Source organism: Epinephelus moara, chromosome 16, assembly GCF_006386435.1.
Source record: "Epinephelus moara isolate mb chromosome 16, YSFRI_EMoa_1.0, whole genome shotgun sequence".
Lineage (NCBI taxonomy): Eukaryota > Metazoa > Chordata > Actinopteri > Perciformes > Serranidae > Epinephelus > Epinephelus moara.
In genome coordinates this window covers 38,428,868-38,447,537 of record NC_065521.1, presented here as the reverse complement: position 1 = coordinate 38,447,537, position 18,670 = coordinate 38,428,868, and the positions used below count along the sequence as shown (strand labels likewise).

At 41.1% G+C, this 18,670-nt stretch overlaps 1 protein-coding gene across 1 annotated transcript; it reads left to right on the top strand.

The window, feature by feature from the left end:
* Window positions 1-140: 140 nt before the first annotated feature.
* cs (citrate synthase) lies at window positions 141-17,676 on the top strand. Its single transcript, XM_050064290.1, has 11 exons — window positions 141-300; window positions 4,440-4,490; window positions 4,775-4,882; window positions 6,651-6,716; window positions 8,339-8,470; window positions 9,400-9,588; window positions 9,948-10,147; window positions 11,863-11,992; window positions 13,035-13,136; window positions 13,539-13,748; window positions 15,607-17,676. The coding sequence occupies exons 1-11, from the start codon at window positions 250-252 to the stop codon at window positions 15,775-15,777; spliced, it is 1,410 nt and encodes a 469-aa protein (XP_049920247.1). The 5' UTR covers window positions 141-249; the 3' UTR covers window positions 15,778-17,676.
* The last annotated feature ends 994 nt before the right edge of the window (window positions 17,677-18,670 follow it).

The following is an 18,670-nucleotide window of genomic DNA, read 5'->3' as shown; positions in this document are numbered from 1 at the left end:
GTCGTCACACACTGGGAGTGCTTTTATCCAATCAGCGTACACCCAGCAGCTCCCTAGCCAATCAGATCAGTATACGCTTTTGAGCTACCCAGCCCATCGTCCAATCAGCAATGCCGCTACTTGCGGGCCTGAATCCCTCTTCAACCTTCTGCTTTCTGGAGGGGCACCTTCAACCAGCTCCGCGGTGCACTGGCAGCGGCTTCCCAAGTTGTAAAGACTAAGTGGAGATAACACATTCACACAGACACAATGTCCTTCCTGACTGTCAGCCGGTTAGCACCTAAACTACTCAATTCAAAGGTAAGAGGACTCGAAAACGGCCGTCGAGGCTACTTTGGAAGTCAAAGTTGTGGCTGCTGCCCGCGGAAGCTAACGTTCGGTTAGCCGGCTAACGACGTAACGGCAAGCTAGTTAACGTTAGCTGGCTTAGCTCTGTCAACCACATTGTGGAATGCTGTTAACCAAGAGCATAGCTAATACTTGTTAAACGGGTTTTAATAGTAGCCTTGATTTATTACTGTTGTATGTTGGTATGCTGTTACGTTAATGTCTACGTTGTTCAGTTGGTGAACTTGTGACTTGTAAGCTAACGCTAGCAAAGGAACCGTTGCTCCCGGTGCTGGCCTGGTATTGTCGCCTGAACGTGCTTCTTCAACCAGTAGTGATTGGACGGCGTTAACTTGGTGAGACGGCTCGACTTGGCCTCTGTCGCCTGGGAGCTATTAATAAAATCTATATGTTACCGATCACTTACAAACACTGTGATTTCCCTTAAAACTAGGCTTCAACTTAGTGTTTCTTCATCACCCCCATTGACCTTCAGGTTAAGATTTCAGCTGATAATCTAACATCACATCATTTGATGAGGTCTTCAAAATATGTTGCATGTTCTCCAACAGTTTAACACTGCAGAAACAGATGATTTTAGTGTGGATTCAGACATCTATCATCTGATTAAATTGTGTAATCTCAGTTGGTAGATTTCAACATTTTAGCATGTGATAGGAAATGTAATATTTAACTGAGTATCTCATGATCATACCACCTGCAGGCTGAGTATGCTTTCTTTGGCCAGCCTGCAGAAACACTCTCAGTCAATGATAAAACAACCTGCCTTGCATGCTGGCTGTCATTTTCCATTGGCTGTAATCTGGTGTGTTACTCCACTGACCCCTCAGCCCAGACTACTGGCACTGAACAACCCTCATATCAACTTGTGTCATCCACTACTGAAACATTAACTCATAAGATGTTCCCTCTCTCTCAAGCAAGTAACATTAATCTGTGACTACATGCTTTCCTTCCTTGAACTCTGTACAAGCAGCGGAGGTATCGTGTCCCTGTTATCTGTCTTGTAATTAGGAATATGTAGATATAACCTGGGTTGCACTCACCCTTTCTGCCCTATCAGCTGTTATCTGTTCAGGAGTTTTATTAGTCAGCTGTTTTTGTTTTTTTTTGTAGTTACGTATCATTGTTTGACCATAAAATGTTTTTTTTTTAACTCTTACTGAAAAATCATGTGATTCACAGATTGAGAACAAGGACGGTATACATGTGGTGGTCGAATAATAGTTTACTGCTTCAGATGATTCCAGTTTTTCATAAGAGAAAGTTAGTGTATCTCAATTTTTATTGTTTATTTGTGGTCAAAACTTAAAATGCCAACACTTGCTTCTTAAAGGTGCAGAAAAGAACAGAGTGGAAAATATTAACAAATGCTAACTTCAGTATTTTTTTTTTAGAATAAATGCAGAGCCTCTTCCACATAGCAGTTTCAATGTCACTAGCAGACATAATACTGTGTCCTTCCTATAAACAAAGTTTCTTCCTCCAGGCTGTGTGTGAAGTTTTGTTTACCTAAGATATTTTTCAGTCACTGATAAACACACTTATCACACGTGCTTCCGTTAGTCCCAGCCTCTGGTTTGACTCCTATACCCTTCTGGGCAGAGTAGTTGCTCTAACCTTTCCTCCAGGCAGGGCGCTGGGAGTGACTGAGTGAAACTGCCGCTCTATATTTAAGACCCTGAGCTGTTACATAATCTCTGTCTCTCAGCTGTGTAGAGTGTGTGTGTGGTGACGTCAAGACCCTACCTTTTGTTTTTCGGTGAGCATTGTCAATCAAGCCTTGTCTGCACACCAGTTGTGGTTACAAGGAGGGGATCCCATTGGGAGCAGAGCCAGCTGTCCCCCAGTCTCCTCCCTCTCCCACTGAAAATTTTGACAAGGTGACAGAGGAGTCCAGTTTCAGTAGTGAGCAGCAGAAGGCTCACTGAGCTTCCAATAAGATTACTAGCCTCCAAACTCTCATAGCCAGGGACAGTAGTTTTTTAATCTCTCGTACAGCCCAGTTTCAGAGGCAGTCCAAGGCTTAAGAACCCAAGCTAAAGAGAAATGTTTGGTCACGGATCGATTGCTGAGCAAGATAGAAATCACTTGTATATTTCCAGACTTGTTTTAGTCATGCAAAAATGAGTTTATGAAACTGATCTTTATTGACCTTGGTCTCTCTCTTTTTTTTTTTTGAGTCACCTTGCAGCTTGCAGCCCATTAGTACTAGGTGTGCTAGTCCATTAAGAGTTCCTCAAGTTATGATGCGAAAACAATTTCTCTTTCCTTTCATATCCTGAAATGAAGGCATTTAGCAGGCAGCAACGTTTCCCAATATCGCGTATAATCAACTAGGAGTGTAAATCACCAGCTTCATCACGATACGATATTATATCGATTTGTTTGGATGACGATACGATGTTTGCCGATAAGTCTGTTATGATATGATTTCGATTTGATTCAGGAGCTCTTCCAGGTATCAGGAATTTAAATGAAAAACAGTATTCTTCTGTAACAAAAAATAATAAAAATAGACCTGTTCACTAAAATGGTGACACACACGTGCTATGTGAATTTCAAAATAAAGGTATATCTTTAAGATGACGATATGGATCGATGTTTTCATTTTGCATTGATGTAATTGGATCGTTAATCGATGTATCGATGTGGATCGATGTATCGTTACACCCCTATAATCAACTAGCATGAAATTTGTGAGAAATTGTGACCAGTTAAACTGACTCACTCTGGGTATTAACCTGGGATGCCTGGAATGGTAGGCTGTGCAAAATTTAAATCTAGAATAGTAAAATCAACAGGACTTATAAGTGTATTTATAAAAAGCAAAAATAATCTGTGGTTGCTTTGAGTAAGGAACAGTTATAGTACATTTTATTTGATATGCACATCACAGTAGCATTAGAATTGCTTATTTATGGACAAGAACCCTATGCACCGTGTTAAGTGTTTGTAGGGAAATGCTAATTTGCAACACCTGTCTGCCGGAGGCTTTTTAAAAGTTAAAACAGAAAAAATGTATACACAAGCACATACACAAAAATACATCCACAAAATCCATTCATAAAAGTACATCCATACACAATTGCAGAGGGAAATTCAGAAAAACAGACTGTCTTATCAGTTCCTCTTTGTGATTGTTTGACACCAGCGGCGGAATTCCAGAAAGCTGGAAACTACATGAGCACATGGATCAATGGTACACATTGACCTTGTAGACTGAATGTGGCATGCGTTGTTGGTTTTTTTAACGGCACAACCAGTCTACACTGTACTCTTTGATAGGAGTGGAGCAATAGTTGTATGACTAATAACATCCTAACATCACCAGCATTTAAATACAGTTTACTTTGGCAGGGTTACCCGTCATGCGTCATGTGGGGGTTGTCAAGGAGTGACCCGTCCCACACCAGTAGTTACTTGTTGAAACTGATTGTAGTGATCCACCCAGACACCTCATCTCAGTTTATTTTAATGAATCAGAGGAGGAAAGTAGCCACCAGCCAATTCGGTACAAAAGGGTTAGAAATGAGACTGAGAGACATGTTAAACACTTGATGAGTTTCCAGAGAGGGTGCCCAGAGGATCTGAGGCTGTGCGGTGGGTAGAATTGAAGTGCTTGTCAATATGTGAAAGGAAGGATTAATAATTTAGACTCTTTATTAATTGCTAAGTGTTAACGCCAAGCATGTACAGCAGGGTAAGTGGTCACAGATCAATGTAGCCTCTTTAAAAGAACCTGTAATTATAATATGAAAAAACGCTTTGGTTTGTAGATGTGTCTGAGTACTGTATTACTACTTAAGGATGACTGATTTTAAGTCTGTGTTGGTGTACTCAGTTATTTGATGTTAACTGTAGGACCAACAACAACAAGCTATCTCTTTTTTGTCTTATTACCACCTGCAAGCGAATAGAAAGTCAGTTCATGTCCAGAATATTTTGATCTGCTGCAAGGTTGACTCAGTTAATATGTCAGGAGCTTCAGTGGCCTGGAAATGCTGCTGCAGCCTTTTAAATGTTTTATTAGGGTTTGTGGTTGTGCTACTATTACTCAAAATCCTATTATTTCTCTGTCGGTTTTACAGAATGCCACCTACTTCCTTGTGGCTGCCAGAAATGCCAGCGCATCAACAACAGTAAGTACACTCTGTTCACTGCAAGGTTGTCTGCTTGCTTCAAATTTGAGTCTGGTTATTAATCTGTAGTGTAAGTGGCATTTGGGAAATGCACTGGCTTTCACGGTATGTTCTCTTGAGTATAAATAGAACACGCTGACCTTTTTGTGGAGAAACAGATCAATATTTTTTTCCTAAAATGTTTACATAAAGTCTGTTTAATTAACCCCAGTTCACATTAGAGGAGTGTGTTTTATTTAAGACTCGATCAAAGTTGTGACTGATTAAATGTTGTGTTTCTACAGAATCTGAAGGATGTTCTGGCAGACCTCATCCCTAAAGAACAGACCAGGATCAAGAACTTTAAGCAACAGTATGGCAAAACCAACATAGGACAGATTACTGTTGACATGGTGAGTGAGTCTCAGGATGTATAAACTGGATGGTTATATATGTCACAGGATCAGAGTAAAATGAGAACGACAGAGCTAGAATCATCAGTTCCACTGTATTAATTAGGAAGGAGCATGCAGGCCTTCGACCATGATGTGGATTAGATGTGGCATATTGGCTTGACCTAATCCGTCTAGGCCTGCCCAACCTTATTTACTGTGTCAGGTATCACTGTTGGGTCGTCTCCCTCAGGTCACAATATGAAGCTGCAATGCTTCGTGCCTCCTGCTTTGACATTTTGGCTGAGTCACTCAAACCTTTCGTGGACACTGCCAAGTTGCACTGCTCCCATGCTCACACACGCACCAGTGCAACAACTGCGTCATCCTCTTCTGTTATCGCTCACTACACCTCTGGCTAGTTGCCATTGTAGTATTAGAAGAGACTCTGTTGGGTCCTAAAGTGGGTCTGTTGCTACTGTGTCCATGTTATGTTATTCAAGTGTATTTAAGTGGTTTTACACACTTAACGTGAAATAGGATTTACCGTAAAACTTGAGTCACAAGTTGAACCCCATTAAACACAGAGCCCCCTCTACTAGCTGGGTGTTACTACACATTTTGACAGATTAACACAGGCCTCAATTAGACTGCAGGTCTGGTTGTTTCTGTTTTTTTGGATGCATAAAAACCTCTTCAAGCCCACCGGGTTGTCAGCTACCTACTTGAATAAACTGCTTAGATCGCACATACAAATATAAATATTTAAACTTTTGTCAATGTGGACATGCTGCACATTGTTAGCTGGGTTAGATTCTCCATTACTGTATCGTTCAGTTTATTTTACGGAAAACATGACCGCTAAAGTTTATCCATTCAGATTGCATCACGCCACTCCAGTGTGTGATTTAAGACAGCATTGCGGAATCAAAAGAGCCGTGACAGGCGTGGCATGTAACACACTATCGGCGTCTATTGTGTCACATAACGTATGCATAGACAGCGCTTTATAAACACTAACAATGGCATTGACATGGTAATAAAAATCATTTACTTTCCCCGTTATATGGCGGATGATCACACCCTCTAATCTGAGAGAAAGGAGTGCTGGACCTCATTGCTTTCCCAGTTTGAGGACATTTTTGGCTGCTGTTCTTCTTTGAGTTAGCTGCTAGCTGCTGAAAGTTACTTTATAAATCTCCCGCAGCCAAATAAGTTGTCAAAACATCACACCTGTGCTACTCATGATCCCATCCTGCCAGCTCTCTCTTTTATATAGAGATCATCACGACACTCTTACTACCTCCTATTCCAGCTTAAAGACAAGACAACTCTGTCCCCCATTTCAGGATTGTACCTTTTATACAGAATGACAAGGTGGCATAATAGCATGAAATTCCCAATTTGAAGTTATCTGTCACTTTAGATAAAGAATTTGATTGTATTTTCCAGCTTTGTCAAGCAAGAATTTTATGTGAAAGGAGTTAAGGGCCTGCACCACATAAATGTCTGTCCTAAATATAGGCCAGATGAGTTAATTGGTTGAAGCAAATAAAAGCCTGGCCTACTAATTGAAGTTTTATAGTATTTCTACCGTTTTTGTTTAAGACTTGGTCACAACGATAACCCAATCTGGCAATTGTTGAGCTTCAGTCGGGAGGATCTTTGCCTTTAAAGGTCTGATGTTACATAACTGTTGTTACTGTAAAGACACAACTGTGCACATGTAGTGTTAACAAGACAGTTTTCAGTATGTCATGTCTCTGTATGTTTGTGTTTTCATCCACAGGTCTATGGAGGTATGAGGGGGATGAAGGGTCTGGTGTACGAGACCTCTGTGTTGGATCCTGATGAGGTCAGTATGCCTCAGAGGCCTTACAGTGGATTAATAATTTGAACACCCTCCGCCTTTTGGAGGTTAAGATGCCTCGCAGGCACTTATCTTGATTGCTTATTGAAGCCGCAGGCCTCCCATGGCAGAGCAGCATTGTTGTCATATATCTTGTTAACAGGCCACTACATGGAATGAGATATTCAGAGCTTTGTATAAGCGCCGACCGTCAGCCAAACAGCCATTTTATTATGTTAAATTTTGATTGTAATAAAATAGTCTTGGTTAACAAGTTCTGATTTTACGACCACTAACCTCTGCTTCAAAACGTGAGCATGATGATAGAGAAACGTGCCAATCTGTCTGTAACAGTCCTGCCCCCACATGCTCTATATGAATGAGTGTGTGCACATGCTCAGCTGAGAGGTTGTCATGTCTAGTGGAGAGCGGAAAGTTAACTTTGGTGTTTGACAAATGTTAGCAATATAATTTGAGACAAAACACAGTAAGGGGTCATACACATGCCACCTTTTTTTGCCCTAAGATTGTTTTCAAAATAAATGTGCAGTAGGCACACTTGAAAGTGAGAGCGCCGCCACTGCGCCCTGAGGTAAACAGAATTCAGCTTTTGGAAGGCAGCAGCGCGCACCGCATGTCATGTGACAAGGATCATTCAGTCACAGCCGGCAGATATCTTTCCCTTCTTCTGTAAATATCAGTCTGTGGTAAATATGGAGAAGAAGTTGATCATTCCAGTGCAGGGCTACTAGAGCTTTACATCTCTCCCCTTAGGCAAAACGTCATGCCTTAAACACACTTACAACACCTGGAAGAAGATCAGCTCTCCACTCATAATTTCTGTTAAGTAGGCTATGATATGTTGCGGCAGTGGTTGCTTAGCAAACACAGGCGCATACTGCCTCCACACTCTTGAAAATTGGCGCAAGAGTAGCACTCAGCGCCTGACCTTGTATTATACAGGCGGTAAAAGAAGTGGCATGTGTACAGGCCCTTAGAAATGCATTGATCGCATAGACGGGCAGCTTCAGAAAACACTGGTGGCAGGACTTTAAGTTTGCACAGAAAACCTTATAGTGCACTCAAAGCACTGCATTCTCCAAATACTCCACACAGATGTTTTTTGGCTTGATTAAAGAACAAATTAATTGTCATTTAATTACACTGCACTTTTTACAGCAGAGCCATCTCTAAGACTCATTGCAAACACACACAAACAGGCAATGTTGTCAAAGTAGCAGGAAAGGTGTCAAATAAGGTCCATTGATTATTAATTACAAAGGTTCTGATCAGTCAGAAATAGAAGTGGTTTTAAATATTAATAGCTATTTACAGACTGTGTGGGCTAAAATGCACCAGAGGGCAAACTCATTAAAATGTGTAATATTTTAGATCAGCGTATATGATGGAGTAGTGGCATTACAACGTGCCTGAGGCCAACAAATTTGGGCTTTTGCAGCCAAAATTCTAACATCAAATCCATGTGGAAAGGTCTGGATACGGATTCATCCAAATCAATTGGTAGAGCCAGAGCTCATGTTGGAAACTTGCCAGCACTCAGTTGATGGTGCATTTCAGGATAATTTGAATATATATTTTCCGCTCTCTCTCTCTCCATTGATACACAGGGCATCCGTTTCCGGGGCTACAGCATTCCAGAGTGTCAGAAGTTGCTGCCCAAAGCTCCAGGAGGTGAGGAGCCGCTGCCTGAGGGCCTCTTCTGGCTGCTCGTCACAGGACAGGTGCCCACTGAGGAGCAGGTGAGTGGGAGAGAAGTGCTGGAGCTTCAAAGATAATTGTGTAGTGGGGTTGTAATGAGGGAGCGCTGTGCAGCTGTTCATCTCCTCCATCCATCTGTCAGCGCTGGTATCTCAGAAACTGCTTGTCACATTTTGACTGAAGCTCCCCCACACTGTTTCATCATTTTCCAAATTAGTATTCCTACAGAATAATAAATGTAGATGAAGGTGGCATATTTGTGTCTGATCAGTTCAGAGGGGAACTCGGTAATGTGTGAGTGATAACATGATCACTGTTTTTTATTATAAACATGGAAAAGTGGATCATGACATGTCTGGCAGCAGAATTGGGTTTATGACTTTATTAATAATTTACGACACCAGAAAAGCATCTTGCATAAACTAGTGATTGTTTTATAACTGGGTTACCAGTCACTGTCCGTACCTTGAATAGGCATTATATTGCTGCCGGTTGTCTCTTCGAAGACTGATACGAGGACAACATGACTGATAAGCCCTGTCCTTTTAGCTGACTACAAGTTTTCATTGGAGAATAGCTTTGACCTCTCAACCCTTTGTACTCTGATATTCTGATTTTTATTACAGCTGCTACTGACTGAAAGAAGTCAGCAAAGGATGTTAAGTTAGATGCATTTTTTTCTCTCCCCAACAAACTATTTTCATTCTACTTGTAAAACGAAAAGCTTAAACCCTTTGTGTGAAAAAACACCTGTGTGACAGATGACATAAAACCAAGGATTGCATTGGGGCATATATATCTCAAAATAGTCGATCCCAATCAGTTAAAAAATGCCGCAATTGCCTCGATACCAATCTTTGAGATTGGATCGGGACATTCCTAATTTTCAGCTGGTAACCCTGATGCAGACAGAGCAGAGATGTTAATATTTCAGGTCACCCACTGACATTGTGTGCCCCTGTTCCTCCAGGTGAACTGGGTGTCCAAAGAGTGGGCGAAGAGAGCAGCACTTCCCTCTCACGTTGTCACCATGTTGGATAATTTCCCCACAAACCTTCACCCCATGTCTCAGTTCAGCGCTGCCGTCACAGCCCTGAACAGTGAGAGCAGCTTCGCACGGGCTTACTCCGAGGGTGTCCACAAGACCAAGTACTGGGAGGTGAGTTCACGTTTACACACACAGGAAACCCATCTCCTCTTAAACCAGTTTGGTGGCCTGACACTAGGATGGACATGTTTGTCCAAAGAGAGATGTGTTTACTACACACAGCATGGAACAATCTGCAGAATGGTCTTGAGCTTTAAGACATAGTGACCTTGAATGAGTTAAAACCATGGTGAAATCTGTTGGGTCCAGGCTGCCTGTGTGCAACAGTTTTATTTAATCATTTTATGTCAGGTCTCCCTTGTGAAAGAAATTGGGACAAACTAGTTAAATAAAGACTAAATTTAAAAAAAAAAAAACATTAGACGCATTGCAGTTAAATGTGGTGCATCCTTCTTTGTTGTGTCTCTTAGTTTGTCTATGAAGACTCCATGGACTTGATTGCCAAGCTGCCCTGCATTGCTGCCAAGATCTACCGCAACCTGTATCGCGAAGGCAGCAGCATCGGAGCCATCGACTCAAACCTGGACTGGTCCCACAATTTCACCAACATGCTGGGCTACAGCGATGCCCAGTTCACTGAGCTCATGAGGCTCTACCTCACCATCCACAGGTGCAACTTGAAACATACACATCAGATAATACACTAGTTTTGATTTCTAAAATGGTTTCCCTCGCCATTTTCTGAGGGTCTATCCTCCTTTTCTGTTTCTAGTCACACTTTGATCAAACTCATGCAATTTTAATGCAAATTAAATGTCGAGCTTGAAGGAAAACTCAAAGTGTTTGAAGAACAAGACACTTGTTCAAACTGTGGATCTTTTTCTTTGCCCAAGGGCTAACATAATATTGATTTTTATCAAGGCAAAATACATTGAAGGGAGAACACTTCCTAACATAGTTGGATTGATAACAGCATATAGTTCACAAGGAAGAAGAACAAAAGTGTTAAACAACATTTTTCTATTGATTGTAATTGTAACTAAAACCACTGTCTAATTTTAGGCCAATTAACATTTGATACTAAAAATAACGAGCTTAGTGTAACTCACTCTTGTTAAAAAAGTCTGTCATCTCTAGAGCCCTAAAGATAAACTCAGACCTAACCTGTAATAATCCTCTGGATTAAGACGATTTAACATTTAATTTCAGATTGTTCACTGTATATTATTAACTCAAGGCAGCATGTCGGTCAAAGTTCAGCAGCATCCGCTCTAATGCAGTCATTTGTGTGATGCAACTTCTGCTTTCCTAAACTGACAACAGTCCTGCTGCTTGCATGACTTCAAAGAGGTGCAACTACTAAATAGTGGATGATATTATTTTAAAAACAACCCTTATTTTGTTCAGGCATCAAACCTGCACGCCAAGCAGAAGGCGTTAAGTCAGTGTGAGACATGATCAAAGTAAAGGCAGTGTTGCAAGTCCTCGCTGTTGAATATATGCATCTCACATTTAAACCGCACATTGAAGAATGCACAAATGTAATGTCAAGATGCAAAGTGCAAAAATGGCCACTCATTTCAATCAGGGTTGAAATAAGAACTGCAATGATTAATGGATTAGTTTTCAGCTGTTGGATTAATCACCATCTAGAATGTTAATCACTCAGTTTCAGTCATTTTTTCAAGAAAAACAAGTGACTGCAGCTTCTTACGTGTGAATATTTTCCACTTTCTTTACTCCTCTGTGACAGTAAACTAAATGTCTTTGGGTTGTGGACAAAACAGTACATTTGAGGACGTCATCTTGGGCTTTAGACACTGATCCGTATCTTTTACCATTTTCTGACATTTTATTGTGACGAGGACATCACATTTTGGGTTTACTTGACCTTATACCTTATTCTACTTAACTCAGACCTGTTGCCCTCGTTCATGGACACTTTTTGTGCCATCTAGTGGCAGTAAGAGCACAATACACTAATCCATGTAAAATCAAGATGGCAGCCATCTCTGCCAAGTCAGTCTGCAGCCGATCCCTACACAGAAGTGAACACGGTCCAAAACCTGATCAAATTTTATGATTGAAACTTGTCTATTTACGATTATTTTAGCAATAGTAACAAGCTAAGACATTGTTAATTAGGAAGTACTCATTTGAAGACGGTAGGACTTTATTATCGTCTCGTTTGAGGACATGGAACTTAATTATTGTTGACAGTGTTTAGTTTTTTATACTTATCAGGTCCCGCTGATTTCCAATAGCTAGGAGAAATGAAAAAACATCAAACAAAAGTTCAGGTTTCAGGAGGTTATACATGTTGCTTTTGTTTTGAAAATTGTCGAGGAATCATACTTGATTATCTCTTTTCCTGTCATGTTACAGTGACCATGAAGGAGGCAATGTCAGCGCCCACACCAGCCACTTGGTGGGAAGCGCCCTGTCTGACCCTTACCTGTCCTTCAGCGCTGCCATGAATGGACTGGCTGGTCCTCTGCACGGTCTGGCCAATCAGGTTTGTACCAAGAAAAAACATTATTTTGAATTTCACTCCATTTTTATAATAGAAAATGCAATTTTGCTGCCTTTAAAGGTCGTCATCCCTCAAGTCGTCTCACACAGCGGACATTTTGACATGTCGCAGAACGAAAATCATGATGATAAATTAATAACTGAATTCCTTTTTACTTCTTCAGTTTCAGGGTCCTGATTTTGAACATGCTGACTCACTGTCACACTGACACAGCTTACTGGGACAGATCTTTAATGTTATTAGTAACTCCTGTGCTTTTCTTACCATGACAAGTCAAAATGTCTGCTGGGTAAAAAAGCCGATTGGAACAATTTCATGTCGGCTCTTTGCACACACGACACGACAGATCAGGATTGAGTTGTTTTTTTTCCTCCTTACTGCGGTGGCACATGTCAGCGTGGCAGGTGAACAGCACTGCAGACAAAAATGATGACACAAAGATAGTTTTCAGTTCTCATATAGCCTGCATCAGTTTTGAATTGTAAAGCTTATTTTGGAGTTGAATGTGTGTTAGTCCCCTCAGCTTGTGTGCCAGTTCTGGTGGGGATCTCATCCCTGCCTCATTAAGCCCATAAGTTGTCAAGTTCCTTGCACCACCTTCAGTAACGTTTGCCATCAATTTTATTATTAGCTGATTAGATGTAATTGTATGATTCAGCCTCACATATTACACAGTCTGACAGCGCCCAAGCTGCTCCTGTTAATAAGGGTTCATGATGACAGTTTCGGATCTCATTTAATTCTAGTTTGCTCACAGACTGATGATTTTGACATATTGCTAGAGTTTTATTGTAAAATGACTTGATGCCTCATACAGAATTGAGTTCATGTGTGAAATAGTTTTAAAGTTTTGCCACACTCCCCTGCTCTGTATTTTTATTGAAAAACAGCTCAGATAGTATCATGGAAAAGTGTCATAACCATGTACGTTGTGTAAATGTTAATTGTGTATGATGACTGTGCACACTGTTTTAAAATCCACAGTTATAACTCATGAATGTGCATTTTTTTGTACGTCTCACAGGAGGTGCTGGTGTGGCTGACTGCCCTGCAGAAGGAGCTTGGCGGAGAGGTGTCTGATGAGAGGATGAGGGATTACATCTGGAACACACTCAAGTCTGGAAGGGTAAGGAAACACGCATTGTTTTAATGTGTTGCATCTTTATTGTGAAGCACTTTGAACCACATCTCTACACATATGAAAACTGCTCTGCAAATAAAGTTTATGATTAATAATTCCAGTCCTTTTTATGATCAAATTTTTGCACTTACATTTAGTAATTTCAGAATGAACCTTGTAGGGATGTCACAGGTCTTATCTGCCATTGTATTTTAAGGATAGCCTTAATCTACTCTACCCTACTCCTTAGTCACAAGAGCTTTTAACAGCCTTTAAACAGCATTTAAAGCTCAGGACATTTTTTATAGACTTCTATCTGGTCGTACAACTTGACAGAGCTTGTGTCTTTGCTTTCTTATTAACGTTTTGTAACTGTTGTGAAAAATGTTTTGTCGTCTCCCTTCGTAGGTTGTGCCAGGATATGGCCATGCTGTCCTGAGGAAGACTGACCCACGTTACACCTGCCAGCGTGAATTTGCCCTGAAGCACCTGCCCAACGACCCCATGTTCAAGATGGTTGCCCAGCTTTACAAGATTGTGCCCAACGTGCTCCTGGAGCAGGGCAAGGCCAAGAACCCCTGGCCCAATGTGGACGCCCACAGCGGAGTGCTGCTGCAGGTAAGACACGTGTGGTGGGATTTGATTAGAGATGCACCAGTCGATTGGCCGGTGACCAGAATGGGCTGATTCTCAGCTTTACCAGCAATGACGGATGACCGGCTGGTGAATTTTAGCCAATGCTGTGCAGATCACTGCATGTGCTGCATTGTGGTTCACGTCACATGCACACATGCACAGACAGGAACCGACTATTGTCACAGCTGCCACAGTCTATTCTCATTCCTAGGTCGTCAAATACCATTGCTTTGTCACGACCCCTCATTAGTGACTTCTCGGGCCCTCTTAGCGACTTTATTTCTAAAAAGCCAGAAGCAACAAATTAAATGCCCTATTCAGACCATCAGGGAAGAGATTGTAATTCATTCCCTGCATGCTTCTCAGCTCTTCTGCCAACATTGCAGAGGCTCTCCTCTCCTCTCGCACTGTGCATATAGTGTGCGGCAGGCAGGAGGACAGGAGACACCACTTGCTACAGGAGTGGGAGTTGATATATATACTGTACAAACACCCTTACATTTTTGTAAATAGATACTGATTCATAAATAGTTTTGTATACATAGCTTTAAAAGAATGTCTGACTCTCTGTAATAGCCCCACATACATAATGTAGAATAGTATTTTCACTGATTCTTCTCTGATATTTGAATAATTTCTTTAAGCATACATAGATCTGTTGCACCTGTTCTCTTTTGGGAAAGTTAAACATGCTCGATAAAGTGGGATATATAACCACTTACTTTCAGTTGGATTTTATTTGTACAAAAAGGCTCTGTCCAATAACCTGGAGTGCTTTTGGAAAAAATGTGACGTTATTTAAAGAGTAGCTAAACCTCGCAAGCAGAAAACCAGTATATATGGATATTTAGAAGTGCTGTTGATTGATTCAGGTCCATACTTTGACATTTTAGTGCAAAGTATTTGAATTCTACATATGGTGTTATAATATGCATAGCCACTGCCCTCTCCTGGTCAAAAACAGACTGTTGCAATTGAATTTGCCTGTTGGCTGATCTGGTGGCAGCTTTAGTAACCAATCAATCCCTCTTCCTTCCTCTATCGTGTAGCAAGAAAGCGTGAGTGAGTGTCTCCTTGCCCCCACCTCCCACTAGCCCTGCCCATGCTGATACTTTATTCACACTCTAGAGCCGTTTTATGGATTTTCAGGGTAGACACACTTCAGCCAAAACTCTAGGGCGCAGTTACTCTTTAGTAGTCAGTGTTTTAGTATTAACATACAATTGCATTTCTTTTCTTCTTTATTTTATATTATTTTTTACAAAAAGAAAAAAGTTGACAAAACCAATAACAGACAGGGACATCATAGGTGAAGGTGACAAACTTGACATCTTTAAAACAGAATGATAAGAAGCAAAGTTAGAATTTAGTATCACGGATAATGGGTCCTTTTTGTCCATGATCATCCTTTAAGATCACAAAGGTCCTTATGATCCTTGACTTTGATTATAGGAAATCCAGGGTATTTTTAAGGAGGGAGAAATCTTTCACTCATTCATGAGCTATAGTACATCTTGTATGTCTTCATACCGAGGGGGGTAAAACAAAATTCACCAGAAAGTAAAGAAAGAAAACATAAATAAAACGTCACTTCAGTGTCAAATAAGATTTTAATTTTTCCAATAACAGTTCATTTCATTAAAGAAAAGTTACAAAAATGTGTGTGTATGCTGTCAGTTATAGTTCTTAGAAAGAAAATCAGAATCAGACTTTTAAAAAAGCAGAAAGCGGCCAAGAAAATTTTAGTTGGTACATCTGTACTTTTAATGATACATTTATCATCCTATGGCGGCAGGTAGAGATCTTGACATGTCTGACTCTGTTTCCTCTGTCTGTGCAGTACTATGGAATGACTGAGATGAATTACTACACTGTGCTGTTCGGCGTGTCCCGAGCCCTTGGCGTGCTGGCTCAGCTTGTGTGGAGTAGAGCCCTGGGCTTCCCCTTGGAGCGCCCCAAGTCCATGAGCACAGATGGACTGATGACACTGGTGGGAGCCAAGTCAGGCTGAAGAACCACCTGAGAAGATCCGGGGGTTAGTGTGAAGGGTGGGAGGAGGTGGAAACATCAAAACAAAGCAGACGTGTGTTGACCCCCTGTCATTTTCCAACCCCAGGGATTCAATGGGATTCAAAGAGACAGTACGCTTTTAATGTCATTTCACAAAAGAAGGGCCTTTTTAAATCGTCACATCATTAGTGTTTGAGTGCATCTGAGTTTTCCCATCAGGTCTCCGCATTCGGAACATGAGAGGTGAAAACATCAGAGGCACATACATGTAATCCATAGTAGGCTCAAACTATGTACCGTAATAAGTCTGCTAGCATCGCTAAGATTTTCCCCTGTGCAGTGCCTGCGTGTTTGTCATTGGGCACTGGGTCTGAACTATGAATAGGCAGTGGCATTCAAAGGGAATTGTGGGAGTGAATAACCCTTCCATTGTGTTCATTTAAAGATCTAAAGTTAAATAACTGACTCACAATTTGCTTCTTTTGGCTAATGCGGTGATTTGTTTTAGAGTATATCCCCAAGCAAAAGACCTTTTTCCCCCCAAATTAAGACTAGTTTCTTCTATGCAATGTTCACAGACGACATCCCACCCAGTCTATCCATGCGTTTCACTCCCATTCATGAACACTCCAGTTTAGAATAAAGGTCCTAACAAGCTGTTCGAGATAAACATCCAAAGTCATGAAAATCAGTTAAAAGATACTGCCCCTTTAAATCTTTGGTCCCTCCTTTTTCTCCAACTTGTAGTTTTTTTTCTTTTTAATGATGACCTGCGTTACCTCTATGATCAAAATAACTCTTGTCTAGGTATTATTATCCTTCGTACACATCCTGTTTTTAAAGGGTCTCCGCTCAAATGGTCTTCTGAATGGTAGAGAATCAAGAAAAATGTACAGTTACAGTAATAACAAAGATTTGAGCAAAGGGTGTTGTAATTGGCAGCCTGTGGTAAATCCTTAAGAGCAAGCTTGAATAAAAAGTGGGATGAGGGGGCTTTGTAATGTGAAAGTCCTGTCTTATTTGAGTGTGTGTTTGTTACTTAAATCCCCACAGGAGAGCGCTTTAAACATCAACTACTCCAAAATGAGCACTTGCTTGATTGGATTCCCTAATTAGTAGTGGTAGAAACCCCACAGGTTGATTGTGTCCCTTTTACAGAGTTTTTGTTGGTGTTGAAAATGTGTAAAAACTATAATCTTTGGGTTCTCATTTTGTGGTTTTATTTATACTTTGTGTACATAGGTATATATATGTATAGCTTGAATGTATGAGCTCTGTGCGATCACTTGCTTGTAATAACCACAATGATTACCATAGTTTACCAACAGTGTAGTGGTGTCCAGTCTCACTGTCACGTTCAGTCTCACTGGTCACTGTAAGATTCTGATAACGAACAAAGACTGCAGCTATGTTGTATATACACGATTTCTTGCCTGGCTCTGTGGGCTTAGCCGGTGCTGTTTTTCAGGTGTTTCACTTGAATGTTTCAAGCTTGCTCTTAAGTTCTGGGTTTGTCAACACTCCATTTTTGTGTACGCATCTTTTTCGTCTTTTTTTTTTTTTTTTTTTTCCTCAAAGTAGTCTTGCCGTGTTAGTAGTCCACGCAGATGTTCGATTCTCCCCCGCTCTGCTTCCATCTTCCTTCTGGCTTCATCAGGCGTGTTTTATGTTTTATTGTAGTGTTTTTCATTGTGGCAGGCTGGTGAGGAGACGTGGTTATTTTGATCGTAGAGGAGCATCGAGGTTGTACATGGTAACTGGGAGAATTCATTGCAGATGGATTCATCAGAGAAACACTTGGGGGACGGGGCTGGATGGGTCAAAAGGGCAAGAAAAGCTTGAAGAGCAAATATGGGAAAACCTAACAAAAAAAAAGAAAATAAAGGTTTTTATTAACTTGTTTGGTCTCATTTTCTTAATGGTGTAGAAAACAGGGTTCCCCCAAATAAGAGAATGTGGGAAAATATTTGTGTTTCCAGATTATTATTATTTTTTATTTTTTTTTTATACAAGTGACCAACATGAAAACCAACACAATAAAATATGTGATACGGCCCAAGACAAGTGGGGGAACTAGCAGAACAAACACAAAAAAAATCTAAATCTATCCTCAGATTTTCTTATTTCAATCCATACAGGCATGTGTGTGTGGTTGGGGCACACACACACATGCCTGTATTTTTATCTGAAGTATAAAGTTCAGAATTTCTAAAAATGAATTGATGATACCAGCAGAGTGTTTGTCATGGCATTTGGAGCAGCCAGCGCAGCCAAAATGTTTTCTTGCCGAGTGACCGTGTGGGCCAGAGCAAGCTTGACGTCATCAAAAGCAAGGCAAGTATGGCGTGCAACTGAATGCACACTCCTACACAGAGCTGCCTCTACACCTGTATGTCACCGCCTGCAAGACAGCTCTGCTCAAAGTGCCTTATCACTATACCAAACAGTGCCAGACCTAGCACATTTGGAGCTCTAGGTATGTTTCCCCTGGCAACCCACCCCCATCACCATCATCCATCCATCCATCCATCCATCCATCCATCCATCCATTTTCAACCACTTATCGGAAGCCGGGCTGGGGGGCAGCAGGCCGAGCAAGGCACCCCAGATGTCCCTCTCCCCAGCAATGCTTTCCAGCTCCTCCTGGGGGACCCTGAGGTGTTCCCAGGCCAGATGAGATATGTAATCCCTCCAGTGTGTCCTGGGTGTATCCTGGTTCTTCCCCGGGGCCTCCTACCAGTGGGACGTGCCTGGAACGGCTCCTGCTTAAATATATTCTCATTATTAATATCATTATCTTTTATATTTATTGTATTTATCACTAACAATTACAAGAGCTAATGAATCAATAACAAACAACGAAGAATGAACATTGGCAAGTTTGGCCCATTTTT